Source organism: Haemorhous mexicanus, chromosome 6 (genome assembly GCF_027477595.1).
Source record: "Haemorhous mexicanus isolate bHaeMex1 chromosome 6, bHaeMex1.pri, whole genome shotgun sequence".
NCBI classification, from domain to species: Eukaryota; Metazoa; Chordata; class Aves; order Passeriformes; family Fringillidae; genus Haemorhous; species Haemorhous mexicanus.
The window spans coordinates 21,624,865-21,639,670 of record NC_082346.1 but is presented as its reverse complement, the minus strand read 5'-3'; the positions used below and the strand labels follow the sequence as shown (position 1 = coordinate 21,639,670).

The 14,806-nt window shown below is 39.0% G+C and overlaps 1 protein-coding gene across 3 annotated transcripts in view; it reads left to right on the top strand.

The window, feature by feature from the left end:
* SLC1A2 (solute carrier family 1 member 2) overlaps window positions 1-14,161 on the top strand; it is an 88,878-nt gene extending 74,717 nt beyond the window's left edge. For 2 of the 3 annotated variants that reach the window (XM_059849246.1, XM_059849245.1), the window contains exons 10-11: window positions 1,357-1,588; window positions 5,054-14,161. In XM_059849246.1, the coding sequence (XP_059705229.1) occupies window positions 1,357-1,588; window positions 5,054-5,128 (307 nt within the window). In that variant the 3' untranslated portion in view covers window positions 5,129-14,161. Of the gene's footprint in view, window positions 1-1,356; window positions 4,152-5,053 lie in introns of all 3 variants that reach the window. The other variant, XR_009486919.1, reaches the window with a different exon arrangement.
* Window positions 14,162-14,806: the final 645 nt, after the last annotated feature.

The following is a 14,806-nucleotide window of genomic DNA, read 5'->3' as shown; positions in this document are numbered from 1 at the left end:
GAATAAGCATGAATAATGAATGTTTACCTGTTGAGACATTATATATTTAGATGTTTTCTTCTCAGTGTTCTACAGAAAAAGGAGATGTCACACAAATCTAGTACTAGAAATTCTAGAAAGGTTGTTTTGAATTTAATTACTGTCTTGGGGAATGAGGTCTTACATGCTAGCTTTTGTCACTTGGCAAATATCCACACTGTTCAACCTGGCCATTCTGTGTAAATGAATCTTCATAAATATACTTCTGAGAATTAATCAGTGTAATCACTTCTCTGACCTATTTGGCAGAGCTAGACTTGTCTGCTTTCAGTCGGTTTAATTTGCAACCCTTGGTCAGAAGGTTTTTAGGAGTTTTATGTTTAGTGCAGATATGAAGAGGCAATGAGATTGTAAATTTTTTTTTTTTTTTCCTGCAGCAGGAAAGATAGCAGGATCTGGCTCCCATTTTTGCAGAATTTTGGTCAGGTTTGGGGCAGAATTCTGAAGTCAGGGAAAATCCACAACAGTCACTTCACTGTTGTCAGATAGAGCCACACTAGAGACAAGTCAGGAGAAAGGCAGCATGTCTGTTTAATGGCATCCTGTCCAGAAAGTGCCAACAAACATATTTCTTTGTAATGAAGCATGTTAGCCTCTGTTGGCACCCTCCTACAACAAGGGGCACTCGTTAGTGAAATGCTGTCACAGGCTCATAATTTTGTAGGCCATGACCTATATTTGGGTTGCTCATATGCCAAGCTCTGGCACACGTAGTGTGAGTGGGCATGCTGCCACACCAACAGATGGCCATCTGTAAAGATGAAGCCAGGAGAGGAACTTCAATAGCCTAAGCATTATGGAGATATTTCAGGCATTTTTTTTTCCCCAGAATTTGCTCCCTAATTATAAAGGGAGAGGCCTTTTGTTAATTCATACTAGAAATGAGATCAGCTCATCAGAACCAAAATCCTTTTCTCTGGCTCCATTAAGTTCAGTGCTCTGATAAATTCAGATTAAACAAAGGGCAGGGGTGTGAGCCTGGCACCATGGTGTTGAAACCCCTGCTCCAGAAGCAGGCACGGGGAATCTCAGTAAGGCACAGCTCTGCAGTTTGGCTGTGATCTAGCATACATACTTTGCCAAACTCCATGAGAATAAGCAGCTGGGACATGGGAGTTTGAACATCCTCCCTGTCCAAAAAAGTCCCTTGGGAAAGCAAACTTCTCCCATTTCCCTTGAAAGCTCCCATCTCTCTATTAAAAAGATACCTTAAGCTTCCTGAAACAAATGCAGTAACCATACCTTAAACAGGGCTGCCATGCCCTACTTTTTCTTCCTCTCATGCCTTTCAGCCTCTGCCTTTTCCTTCTTTTGTAGGGACCGGATGAGAACGTCAGTCAATGTAGTGGGGGATTCTTTTGGTGCTGGCATTGTCTACCACCTTTCCAAGGCAGAACTTGACACCATTGATTCCCATCATAAAGGGCATGAAGACATTGAAATGACCAAGACTCAGTCAATCTATGACGACATGAAAAATCATAGGGAAAACAACTCAAACCAATGTGTTTTTGCAGCTCACAACTCAGTCATGGTAGATGAGTGCAAGGTACCTTTCACATTTATGGATATTGAGACATGTATATAGCACTGCATGCTTTATTTTATCTTATTTTTTAACCTGCATGTATTTTTCAAATCGTTCTGCAAATAACAACGTGACAACAAGGTCCATGAACCCCAGACATTTTGAATGTGTTTGAGCAGTTCAAAAGATTGTATTTTTGCACTCTTCATAAAACTTGTCATTTGATGGGAGAAAATCATGTACTTTGTTTACATATCAAAAGGCAAGATGCAGCGTATTATGGAATATGCCAAGACACAGAGAATATGGCATCACCTTCTATGGACATTTACTTAATTTTCTGTGGCAACAGAGAACCTAATTGCCAACCCAAATGAAGGATGGCTGCAATTCGGATGCAGGTGTTGTCACTTGCAGACTGCCTTCATGATATGCTGTTCAGAGGTCGGCACGTTGAATGCGCTTTAGCACGAGAATGCTCCTGCACTCACACAGCACGCTTCTGCTTCTCTTCTGCCAGCGCTCCTTCCCGAGGCACTAAGGCACAAACACCCTCCCCTCTGTAACCCTTGCTGTCACTAACATGCAATATTCATACTAATAATGGCGTCTTGATCAGAGTGAAGTGAGTTTGAGCAACCCCACCAGCTGAATGTGAAGACAGCTCAGGAGAGTAGTGGTTAAAAGTTCTCTAAGAACCCACCACTGGGATGGAGCTGTTTGAAATCCAGAGAGAGCTTTTGAAAAGGAGGAGAAAAGAAAGTAAAACAGGGTGGAACCTCTCATTTCATAGTATTTTTTTCCTAATTTTGCAGTCTTTTTTTTTTTTTTGCACTGACTTATGCTCCAGTCTGATGCTGTGCACTGTCTTTGAGACAGTGGATTTGCCAATCAGCCTACCTTAGCCATTTATCCAAACAGATTCTCTTGTACCTTCCAGCTGCCACAACTGAGCTAGTATCTAGCTGTGAATGACTGCACTAAGTTCATTAGCATGTGATCATTTCTATGGGAAATATAATCCTATGCTGTCATTTTCACTTGTCTCTAGCCTGGCTGATAATGTTTAGAATGATTTTTTTTTCCTAATGCTTACTTCCTGAGAATGCAGGCCAAACCTGAATTTTCAGGGGAAAAATTAGTATTGAATTCAGAAAAGCAACCAAACAGCATTCATCTTATCTTTGATTTTTCCCTGAATTTCCCAAGGTTCCAATGAAGTGATTTTTTTTTTTTTTTAAATCATACTTTTTTTCTGACATGGCTCTCCCCTTTATCTTCAGACCCACTCTTTTTCCATTTGGAAAATTTAAAAAATAAGATCTGAAATGGAAAGAGAATTCATGCTTACACAAAATTGAGAATTGTCATTAATTTATATTTCTCAAAAAAGGCAAGGACACAAGAGATTAAAATCTGAAGAAAAAAAGAAACTCTCTGGAAAGAAAGATAAAGAGCATGTGCACACACACACTTTTTAGTTAACTTCTTTTGGAATTTTTTTAAAACAGTTTTTAAGTTAAAGAGGCTATGCTGGGTTTAAGATTATGTTTATGGAACTGAATACTGATAGTTTTATCTGCTCCCAGTTTCTCAGATTTGCAGAGAAATCCAAGTCAAGTTAACAAATAGTAGCCTGCTGATGAAATCAATACTTGCTGCACTTTTTTTTCCTCCTTCAGCTTCTCATATAATTTCCCTCAACTGAGGCAGCAGATTGCCTCAAACCCATGGATTAATGGTGCTGTATGTCATCCTAAGCACACCCTTTAATTCAAGTTTGGGACCAGTGATTTATGAGCGAGAAATGTTTGTTCTTTTTAATTGTTTTCGGTTTGCTCTGCTTACAGTCTCAGTCTCCTGAAAAGAGCCAGGCTTTACTGGATTGAGCACAAGACTGACTTTGAGCAGGCCATTTCTCTTTTCTGTCTGCAAGCTGCCAAAAGGATGGGTTATTGTGACCTAATTTATGAGCTATGAATATATGCTGGCACTTGCAAAGCATTTGGATCATGTTGAAGTGGTCTGCAACTCCCAAGTGATAGACTTGCAAAGGCAACTGAGAGTAGGATCTGGGGCTTTGAAACAGCCAGCTGTTAAATTTGAAAAGCCATCTCTTCATCCTGTCCAATGCACTGGTGGGTTGAAAAGCTTACTGCAGCTCTGGTCAGGATATGGAAAAGCTAATTTACTAGCATGCCCTTTCTATTTACTTTCTGTAATATATTCCATGTGTAACACTAGTAGTTAATAATTCTGCATGGTCAATGTACATAATTAATAAGTAGTTTACCTTTGTATGGGGTTAGAGTGGTTGGTATTGCATGATATTTTTGTATATTTTTTATTATCATATTTCATGTGACTCTGTGTGATTTTCATTTCTGAATAAGCTGTTCATTCCTGTACTTGCATGTTTTCCCCTTCCAATTATCTAAGAAAAAGCTTGACATTGTTTCAAAAATCAGTGCATTTTGTCATGTTTCCATGTCCCAATGCTTCCATGCATCCTGTTCATCCAGCATGGGGAATTTCAGCTCTGTCTTTAAGTTTTCATTTGAAGCTGAAGATGTTAACTTACAAGGTAAGTTAGGAAAAAAGTAAGCCATCCATTTAGAATAAATGAAAGATTCTCTGACTTTATCAAGGTCTACATCACTTTTGTAAAGTTAAATTGACATTTTATCTTTTTGATTTTTGATTTTTCAAAGTCATTTGGCTGGAGAGTCTTTCTTAAAACACGGGTTCATTTATACTGGTCTCTGGAATGGAACACATTGTCCAGTGTTCACTATGAGTTGATAGATCTCTATAGGTCTCTTACCATACTTAAAACCTAAAAATTCCAGCATGTATCTTTACAGGAAAGAGTGAGGTTTTGCTGTACATCATGGGAGACCAGTTTAACATTACTATGAATTTTTAATTGGACTGTAGTCAAAATCATTCACTCCATTGTTACAATGGTGTGATGAACAATGCTTTCACAACATGTCTTTTCTTCAATTTCTTTAAAGGTGGAGTAATTGTAGGTGAGTTTGTGTATACACACATCTATATTTATTCTGGCCTTGCATATGTTTCATGTTGTTGCATCAGCATATGCAGCTTTGATAAGGAATTCCACTGAAAAAACATTAAAAAAAAAAAGAAATCTGTTTTTGACATTATCCAGAGAAATCTACAAGAGACAGAAAGGGGTAGAATCTGGCATATTTATTTAAAAGAAACAAAACTGCAGTGGAGGTTAAGAAAATGTGGAACATTTTTCTACTACTGATGTTTTCTAGTCATTTTAATTAATAAATGAACAGGAGTCTCACCATTTGGGAGTGTTGTGAATTCTGAAATAAATACATTTTACTTGTATAATAAGTGACAGTGTATGTAATTCCTGTAAATATCATAATCTTCCATATAAAACACTACTTTTCTTGTCAGAGTGCCTTGGCCTTTAAGTTGCTTGTTGATGATAATTACTTGCAGGTAACACTGGCAACCAATGGCAAATCTGCAGACTTCAATGTTGTTGAGGAAGAGCCTTGGAAACGGGAAAACTAAGAGAAGAGATTCCTAGCTGCATCCTTAATAAGTCCTGAAGCTATCTTGTGGCAGAAGATTCCATGATTAAGAAGATTTCTCTTTTTTTTTTTTCTTCCCTGTTTAACATCTACAGTTTCTGCTTAATTTTGTACTGAAACTTAGCAAAGATCTCATCAAGTCATTGTAGTGTCTTTGCCAAGCAATGATCCATAGCCATCTGTCTCCCTTGTGTTACTGCTTGGATGATGCACCTGGAGAATGCTCCATACAGTGCAATGTGCTCTCACCCACTTTCCCTTTCATTCAAGACACAGAGAATGTAAATGCTGCAAAATGGGAAGATCAAAGTGCCAGTACAGTTCACTACAGGGACTCAGGGTCACAGATACAAGAGAAACATAACACCACGTAAGCCTTCCAGTGTTTTGGTGACTCTTGTGGCATACCTGATCTGTTTATCACTGTATGGCTAAAATACCTTTTGAAAACATCCGTAAAGGTTTCCATTTGTTTTGATAATAACAAGCACTGTATATTTGTGCCTAGTTGTACTTCAAACTGAGCTTAGATCCAGGGGCAGGAATAATGCATAGAAGTCAATAAATTGTCCCAGACATCTTGTTAGATCAGTACAACTAAAATTGAGCATCAAGAGAAGACCTTCAATTTGTATATGCATGTGGTGGTGTGTTTTTATCAGATGTCCCAGGGCTGGTGCAGCCTTTCTTTTATGCTGGGGCTGTGCTGCTTTGTGATCCCAGTGCACCACGCAATACAAGGCAATATAATTACAGGGGCAGTAGTTCCTTCACTAAAATCTACGGCTGATGTGCAAAGAACAGAAAACCATGGACTCAGCTGTGCCATTTTTAATCAATTTAGGTGGTACCTTACTATTCACCCTGCTCCACTGATGTCAGAGGAGTTTCCCCCAAGCATGGGATACTCAAGTAAGGTACTACTAAGATTGATTATGGATGCCATGATTGGGTACTTGATAATGAGCTGCAAACAAGTTCTGAATCCACTACTCTTCCAGAATTTTTGAATATGATCATCAGTAGCATTTGCTACAAAGTGAAAGCCTTCTTTCGAGTATGTCATGTTTCATAGAGTGGCTAAATCCTGAATTCACTGCTAAACCAAATTCCATAAAAGGTTCAGAGAATTTGTCCAGGCTTAGGACTGAATGAAAATGAAACCAGAATTTCAGGATTTAGGCCAGTATGTTGAATTACATCTCTGTCTCTTTTGCAGAGTAGTAAGTATGTAACTCTGTAATGTCAGAGAAATGTTTCTTTGAGCACATGGCTTCTGAATTAATGAGACAGTGTTTGATCAACATACTATATCTGACTCAACCTGTAAGAAGAAATTGCAGTGAGAATAAACACCTTGTGAAATTTTTTTAAAGGTGCTTGTTAATACTTAGCAATTTTAAGATACTGGTGAATGCCATTGTACTGTTAGCAATGTTCCATAGCAAAGCTGAGCCACATGGTCTTAGAAGGTTCTTCTCACAGAACAAGCTTTGTGCAATTTTGGGGGGGGGGCTCTCAGAAGTTTTCAGAATGGATGATAATCTGAGCATATGGTAAACTTAAAAATGGCAAGAAATAGAGTTCAAACATTTATGGAAATAGGCCATTTAGTGTCTGTGCTCAGACCAGTCATGGGTTTAAAGGGGAATAATGTGTTTAACTGTAGAGTGTTATTTGGCTCTGTAGAAGCTATTAAAGTAAAAATATAATCTGCTTTTGGTTATCTGCATTCATATAAATATCTCTGAAACTGCACACGGACCTAAGCCAGCCAAGGCTACTTGCATGATTAATGATGTGCAAGATCAAGTCTATTGTCAGAGTATCCCTCATTTAAACATTTATTGTGGAATATTTTTCTTACCACTGTATTTTTGTCATCACTTGAATGCCATGGCCAAGCAAACCCTAAGCAAAATGGCCTATATAATTTGACCAGTATTGAACCACTGTGAATTCTGTAGGCCTCTAACATATATTAGAGGGGGAGGCCTTTCCCAATGGCCTCCTGAAGGATCTTGAGGATTTAATTTTTTTTTTTTTTTTTTTTGTGTGTGAAGGATGGGATTTTAGATTATTCAGAGAAGTGGCAGGCAGGTTGTAGTCTCTTTTCTTCAGTCGTTGCTATTAGCATATCCAGAGTTATCTTGTGTCCACCAATTGCTTCCCAAGTAGCATTCCCTGGGTTATGGGCCAGAAACGTGCCTGGGATGGTGTGTAGGTACTGTAAAATGTTCCCTACTCTGAGGGTGCTGGCTTTCATCAAGTGAAATTGGCTGTCCCTTGAGGGGCATTTATACCTAAGAATGAACACACAGCATTTACCCTGATTTATATCCAGCATTCTTGAGCTGTTTCATGGCACGGCTCACCCATGAATAGATGATTTTTTGTCCTCTTCACCACAGCAGTTTCTTAGGAGCAGCCACACTGATTGCTTGCATTGAAAGTAGCTTTAGAAAATTGGTCCATGTTCTTTTAGCTGTCATTTGAAATTGTTTAGCAGTTGGAAACAAACAGGAATGTCAGCAACATGTGACAAGGCAGCTCCACAAAATTACATATTGAGAAACACTTAGAATATGCTTACAGTTATCCACTTGGGATGTAATGCCCTTTGAAGAGTGCTTCTTTGGATGGAGACTAGGGAAGGAAGGAATGCAGTGCTAGAGAAACTCCACCCACAAATGGAAGGATAAATTTGGATCTTTTGATAGGATTAGAATAGCAGACTGTGATTTTAAAGTGGTAATTCTGTAGATACAGTAACTCAGGGATTTTTCAAAATATAATTATGACAGTATTTCTTTATTTAAATGTGGATGTGGGAGAAGGAGAAATGTTGGGTTTCGTATATTCCTCTGCTTGTAGCCTGACTGAACATTTAATATAGTGTTACTCCAGTGCAGCACTGTATTAAATCATCAAAAAGCTTTCCATTTATGTGGGAAAATGTAACTCACTCTTGGCTTTCATTTCTCGATTTGCTCATTCCACGAGGCCGGGTTGCTACTTAACTAAATAAACAGAAAATAACCCAGGGACCATCCACTTCAGCTAATCCAAGGTTCACGTTTCAGCAGGCAGTGCTGGTTACTGGCCAGCCTCCTTTTACTTTCACTAGGAGTCTCAATGCATTCATTTTCATCCGGCAAATTTTTTGTATCTGCTGGGGTGGCAAAGTTAAAGAAAATGATCCGCGAGCAGTCATTTGGTTTCTGTGTTGTTCATATTAACATTGTTTTCTGCATTTTCTTCTTTGTCAGTTCCCCTATCTTTGTCTGAGCAACTGTGATGTCCTTTGGCCTTTGGATTGCAGCACATTGGTACATGGAAGAGTCTAGACCAGGCAAAGACTCAGTTCATTACATACAAAATTACATACATGCTTTCACATTTGCTTCATGCATGTGCTGCTGAAGCTGGGTCAGTATTCTCATAGTATCTGTTCACTGAAAGTAGGGCATGCTGGATGTTAGATCTGCAGGAGAGATGGAGCACTTTGCCACTTCTTTCTTCATTGCTTCCCTTGGAAAACAATGTCTGCACCAGCCTTTTAAGAAATGTGTGTGGGTCTTACACACAAAGATTCTTCAAACAGGTAGGGCAAAAGCCACTTGGTCCCTATTGCAAAATGTGCTTTTTCTATTTGAATTGGTGAGAAACTTATTATATCTTTGAAAAACTGTTTGCAGTAGTAAAAACTGTGCCTGCAATACTTTGACTGTGAAAGCCCCACTGAAATCTGTGGGAGTCACAATGTTCCAGGAAAAGTCAAGTCTCTTCCTGACTCTGTAAAGTTATAAGACATTTCACAATCCCATCCTAGGGAATAGTCTTTGTCTGCTATTTATAATGAAGTTGATTCTCATATGGAAAAGATTTCTGCCAAGATACTTTTTTTATACCTAATTGTTTCAGTGCTACAAGTCCAGCGCTGAATTTAAACTCAGCACAAAAATAAGGATCACTCTCATTACAGATTTTTCCCATGTTTTTTCTGTGATATAGCTGATCTCCACTTCTTTCTCAAAGCACATGGAATTCTAGACTTTTTGCCACTTTTAAAAGTAGGAGTAATATAGATTTCTGATTTGTTTTCCATCACTCCCAGGGCCACTAGTTTTCTGGCAGTAGACACGCAGAAGAGTAGACTGTTAATCTGAGAAGCTGAGGCATCAGCATGTGAACAAATTTATTCTAGTGACTTGCCTGGATTTTCTTTGCTTCCTTGCCTTCACTTGTGTTATTGCAGCCTTGTTGTAGCAACACAGGAGCAGTGGCACAAATCCCCAAACCTACAGGCAATATTAAACCTCCCCTCTGGCATTCTCTTCTCTTTCTATCTTTAAAAAACTCTGAGCTTTAGTACTGGGCTTAGAAGATTCCTTTTGTGGACACGTAAAGGGATAACTGTTTCTCATCTCTTTAATTTCCATTCAGCTCTTTTTATTGTTGCATTTGAATTAATTTACAGAAGGATAAATAAGGGCACTTTATAAAAATGTACTGTAATATTATTCTCTTATGAGCCTGAAGACTATCTTGATTTTATTACTGTGACTTTTAAGGCCACAATTAAGATATATTTCATATTAGCCATTATGATAGGTGTATAGTCCATTGGGACAGTTCACCTCAGCTATAATTCACCATGTAAGATTGTGTAGAAGCACCTGTTCCCAGCAGAAAGCATTCTTCTCTTATTGTTTTCTCTCCAATAATATTGGTGACTTTGAAGGGAAAAGATTTACCCAGTTTCCTTTGCCTAAAGAATGGTATAGCGAGTGTAGTTTCAAGTACTAAAAAGAACAAAGGATTTACAGTAGTGAAGTGTCAAAGAAGGCAGTCAAGCTGTAAATTACTTGTTCAGCTTTGCCATGCTGTTTTTGAAAACCTCATGTTCTTGCTCTTGCATTTGGTGCATATTCCTTCCAAAGTCATCAGTCTTTCTTCCCCCATGGGCACCAGGGCTGTGTCTCCCCCCAGACAAGGCACAGACCCGAGGCAGGACTTCCTGGGGAAGCTCCCAGCAGCAGTGCCTGCTACAGGCTCTGCAGTGGGTGCCTCCCTCAGCTTTTCCTCCTGGTCATACTTTGGGTTCAGTGGAAATCTGCTGCTATGAATGAGTCAAACTGCTGCTGATGTCCAGGTCCTGGTAATTCTTTTACTTCTCTTTGAGTGGCCTCCCTGGCACAAGGTTCTGAGGAAGTGTCCCTCACAGGTGCCCACCATCCCAGAGACATCTTCTCCTTTTAGGGGAAACCCAGTGACTCCCCACTAACAGCTGATACAAATCTAACACAGTGGTTATGCAGTTGCAACCAGGAGTCTTGCAAAAAAGCCAGGTTACAAACATTGGACAAGCCTAGAGCACATGACTGAGCCACTGAGTAGGTCTCTACTAGTCCAGGATGAAAATAACCAACAGCCTAGTGCAAGATCTGGGGAGACAAGAAGACTTGTGAGGTTTCTCACTTAACCCAACCTTTGATCTCCTTTCACTTCTAACTCCATCCTGCTTCAGGGCCAATGCTGATCAATGCTAGAGCATCCAGTCCTTCTAGTCTTCTACTCACCATTCAGGAGTCCTGCAACTGGTTTTAATGATGCTCTGTGGCACACCCCATTGCACAAAGGGAAGCTGTCATAGGCAGCATCACACAACCTGGATTGTCTCGTACCTGTATATTGCTTTGTACATAAAGAGTGTAGTCTGCTGGAATTTTTGTATCATTCTATTCCATTATTTTTTTCTACAGTTTTTCAAAGACTGTAAGCAAACTGTGCTTGCATATTGATTGTGCAGTCAGTATTGTAGATTATAGCATTTCCATGTTGGCGTTTTGTATGGACTTGTGAGTTCTTGTGTACTACAGGTTGTCCTTCCTACTTAAAGACAACTGCATACACTTCCATCCAATATATCCCGCTCCTTTCTTAAATATATCTTATTTCCTATGATCCAGTATCAGCTCTTGCTTGTAGAATGCGTCAGAAAAAGCTGAATATGTATGTATAGTGTTAAATATTGTGTGCTCAACACTGATTTAGTTAAGAATAATACAGGTTTTAGGGGTTTGTACTTGTTCTCTGGAAACTACAGTGTAGACTGAATTAAATTACCTAGTATCTGTAATTTACAGACACACAAATATTTTCTTAGAATGTTTTGTATGGGATCATATTAGGTAGGGAAATAATCCTTTAAAGGTGATCTATACCTTAGAACAAAATCAGTTTTCTTATGACATTTAGGATCAATGAAATATTTTTGTGTTATGTTTGGTGATGAATTATAGACAAAGCACAAAATGCAAGACACATATAGGAATTTCAAGATGTCCTTAAATGCTGCAGTTCATCATGGAACAATGCTATAATAATCTGAGCAATCTTCTAGATTGACTGTCTTGGGCGATCGTCCCTCACTTTTATAATTTTTCCTGATGTTACTTTTGCCAAATCCTGCAGTTCTTCCTTAGGACCTGTTAATGTATAACTGACTGGCTCAGAATGCAGTTTATAGAAAATAGATCTGGGTAGGCAAAAAACATGTTGTCAGGCCCCATCCATCTTGCTACAATACAGTGTGTGTGAGTTCAGCCTGTGGAAAAAGTTCAGGATTTTGCCACCTAATTTTGCCTTCTTGAAAAAGGACCAACAGAACCACCATGGGACCAATGTAACTGGGTAGCATCCATAGAAATACCTCCTGTGTTCTTAAGTATTTTTAAGAGAATAACCACTATATTTTTCAACCCAAATGACAGTTACTTCTCATTTTGGTAATTTCTTCCCATTAGGCAAATACCTGTTGGCATTAAGGTCGTGGCTATAATAATTTCAACTCAATTAATAAAGAACTGTTTCTTGAGGAATAAAAATAAAATAATATAAATATTCATAACAACTATATAACAAACAAAAAAAACTTCTATGGCCTACTAGCTCTTTGACTGTAATTCAAAACAAAGAAAACACTGAATAGGAAGAACTGCTGTCCCAGTGTGACTGATACTGGGTATCTCTTCAGCTATTCAGAAATCTGTGGGGCCATGTTATTCTGCTGAGGTTTTGGAGCCTACGTTTCTAGTAGATATATATGTAGGAAGTGTGTTGATATGCCCTTGTATTTTGATCTATATTGTATTTTAAATCAGATGTAACAGGTATTAACTTAATAGGAATTGCAGGTAGAATAGTGCCGAGTTACTAATAGGTGTAAAACCTTATTGATACCAGTTTTGACATTTTGTTGAAGCATGATGTCCAGTGCCTCTCTGCACTTAGTGTAGATAATGTAGCTATCAACATGTAATTTCAGTGAAATGGTGTATACAGTATGTGTAGCTGTGCTTTAAATTAATTTAATTGGTTTCTGTGTGTTGAGCCATAGTAGAAAATTAGACTGTGTTTTAAAATTTTGTTCGACTTTCTGTTTTTCATTTGTATCTGGGTTTGTTTCTTTTTGACCATTCAACTGATTAGATTCCACAGCTTAGTAACTACTTTATCTGTCTCTTATGGAGTACCCAGTTTTAATAACGTTCAGAATCATGTATGCAGCCAGCTCATTGTAAATATGTTAATTTTAGTTTTCAATATCTAACCAGTATGGTGTGTATTAGAAGCTGCATGTGTGTAGTTCCCTGGCAGTGAGTGAAAGTGATCCCAGCATAGATTTGCTGCCTGGTGAATACACTTGTTACGACGTAAAGAATTAATGTTCACCTGGAATGATAAGTTTCTGTTCTATTTTCTTCTTGTTTGCTTCAAATGTTTGGACTCTTTATCACCAGAAGCTTGGTAAGTCACTGTTTAAATTGGCACAGTGAATCAGGGAAGGTCCATCTAACTGCATTCCTGCTGGATGCCCGGGCTGCTTTTGGCTCTGTGCATCATTCAGCCCTGAGTCACCTTACTGCATCACAGGATCCCTCTGAGGCACTTCCAGTCACTCCTTGACCACAGATGCCAGGAAAGCAGAGCAGTCCCACAGCTGTGACTGGGCAAGCCTGCAGGCAGCAAGGGGCTGCCAGTTCTCTCCAGAGTGCTGAGGAGTCCGAGTAGGAACCTCTGCTTCATCCCCCTAGCAGGAACAGTCTCTGAGAAAGATGAATACACTCATGGGCAATGGGGCACTGTTTCTTTCATTGTTTAAAAGGGATATTAGCACTTCTTGGGAAATAAATGCCATACTAAATGCTTCTAAAGCTACTGTGGTTGTTGTACAGGCCTGTTATTTACAAAAGTATGTCTGATCATAAAAACAGACAGATCAACTATACAGTCAGTGGCAAAAATCTTCTGATATCAGAGCTACAGTTCAGACCTATGAGAAAATAGAACCCTGCAGCAACAAGAAGCTGATTCATTCCTAGATTCTCTGGACCTTTTAAATAGAATCAACCCCTCTAGGCAGAAAGAAATAAAAATTAGGCCCCAAAGCACAGAAACTATCCTGCTTGGCAAGTCCCACTGTGATGCTTTAGGATGAATAGCACACTGGAATATTCTGTGCTGCCTGCTCATCATCCCTTGCCCCTTCTTTAAGGTGACCAGGCATGAACTGGAATGTTTTGTGATGTTCTATTGTAAAAAGGATTAAAAAAAAGAGGGATAAGGTTGGTCTTTACACTCAGAAAGTTCTGAGATTTTGAAATTACATACTGTACAGTATCTATAGCACAGTTTGTTTAGAAATTAATAAATGCAGATGGTAAAATTTCTCCCAACCCTGGGCTCTGTTCTTGTACATTGTAGTTGGAATGCCCTGTAGACTGATTCTATTTTTGTAGTTCAGATCCTTTCCTCTTTACAAGGATTGTTAGTCATTTACTTTTAATGCATTCTTACAGAGTGAACTGATTCCTGTAACTTTCATGTATAAAACAAACTAGACATTCTTTCTATACTGGAAATAGTCATGAATATAATATTTCACTAAGTGTTGTACCTCTTATGTACATATCATCAATAAATGTTGATTCATAATTTTCACAGCTTACATCTGCGACTTTTCATTTCAGCCTGGGCTCAATATGGGAATGCTTTAGGAGTTTAGATAAAGCAGTCTGATGAGAGAGGCTGCCTGTTCTGAGAACTACATGCAGGGTAGAAGACGGACCTGACTTTGCCAAAGAGTTAAAAATCTCACCCCTCACTTTATCCTCCAAATATTTCAGGATGCTGGCTGCAAATGAGCTCATTTTCCACAAAGGCCAGGATTCACTAACTTCAGTTCTTGGCAAGAAAAGAAGTGAAAAGACGTTAGAAGAGTAGGAGGACACAAATCAATGGCTGCAGTTGCTTTAGAAACCTACTTCCCTCCCCTGGCTGCTAAAAAAGAAATCTTTTATTCATAGCCTTTCTAAAAAAAATAATAAACAAAGCCTGTAGCGGAACTTCTGGAGTTCTTTATAAAGAAATCAACAGTATTTAACACATAAATTGAGAGATCTCATGGAGTGAGCTGTGGCCCTGTGGAGTGGCAGTTGCCAAGTGCGGAGAGAGAGCTCCAAGGCTGATGCGCGCTCGGAGTAGCCGGCGCTGCGGAAGTAGCACAGCTACCGGTGTGCGATAAAGGCACGGCCGAAACCTCGGCTGCGAGCACCAGCAGCCTGCACAACCCCGCGCTTCTTTCTTCTTAATC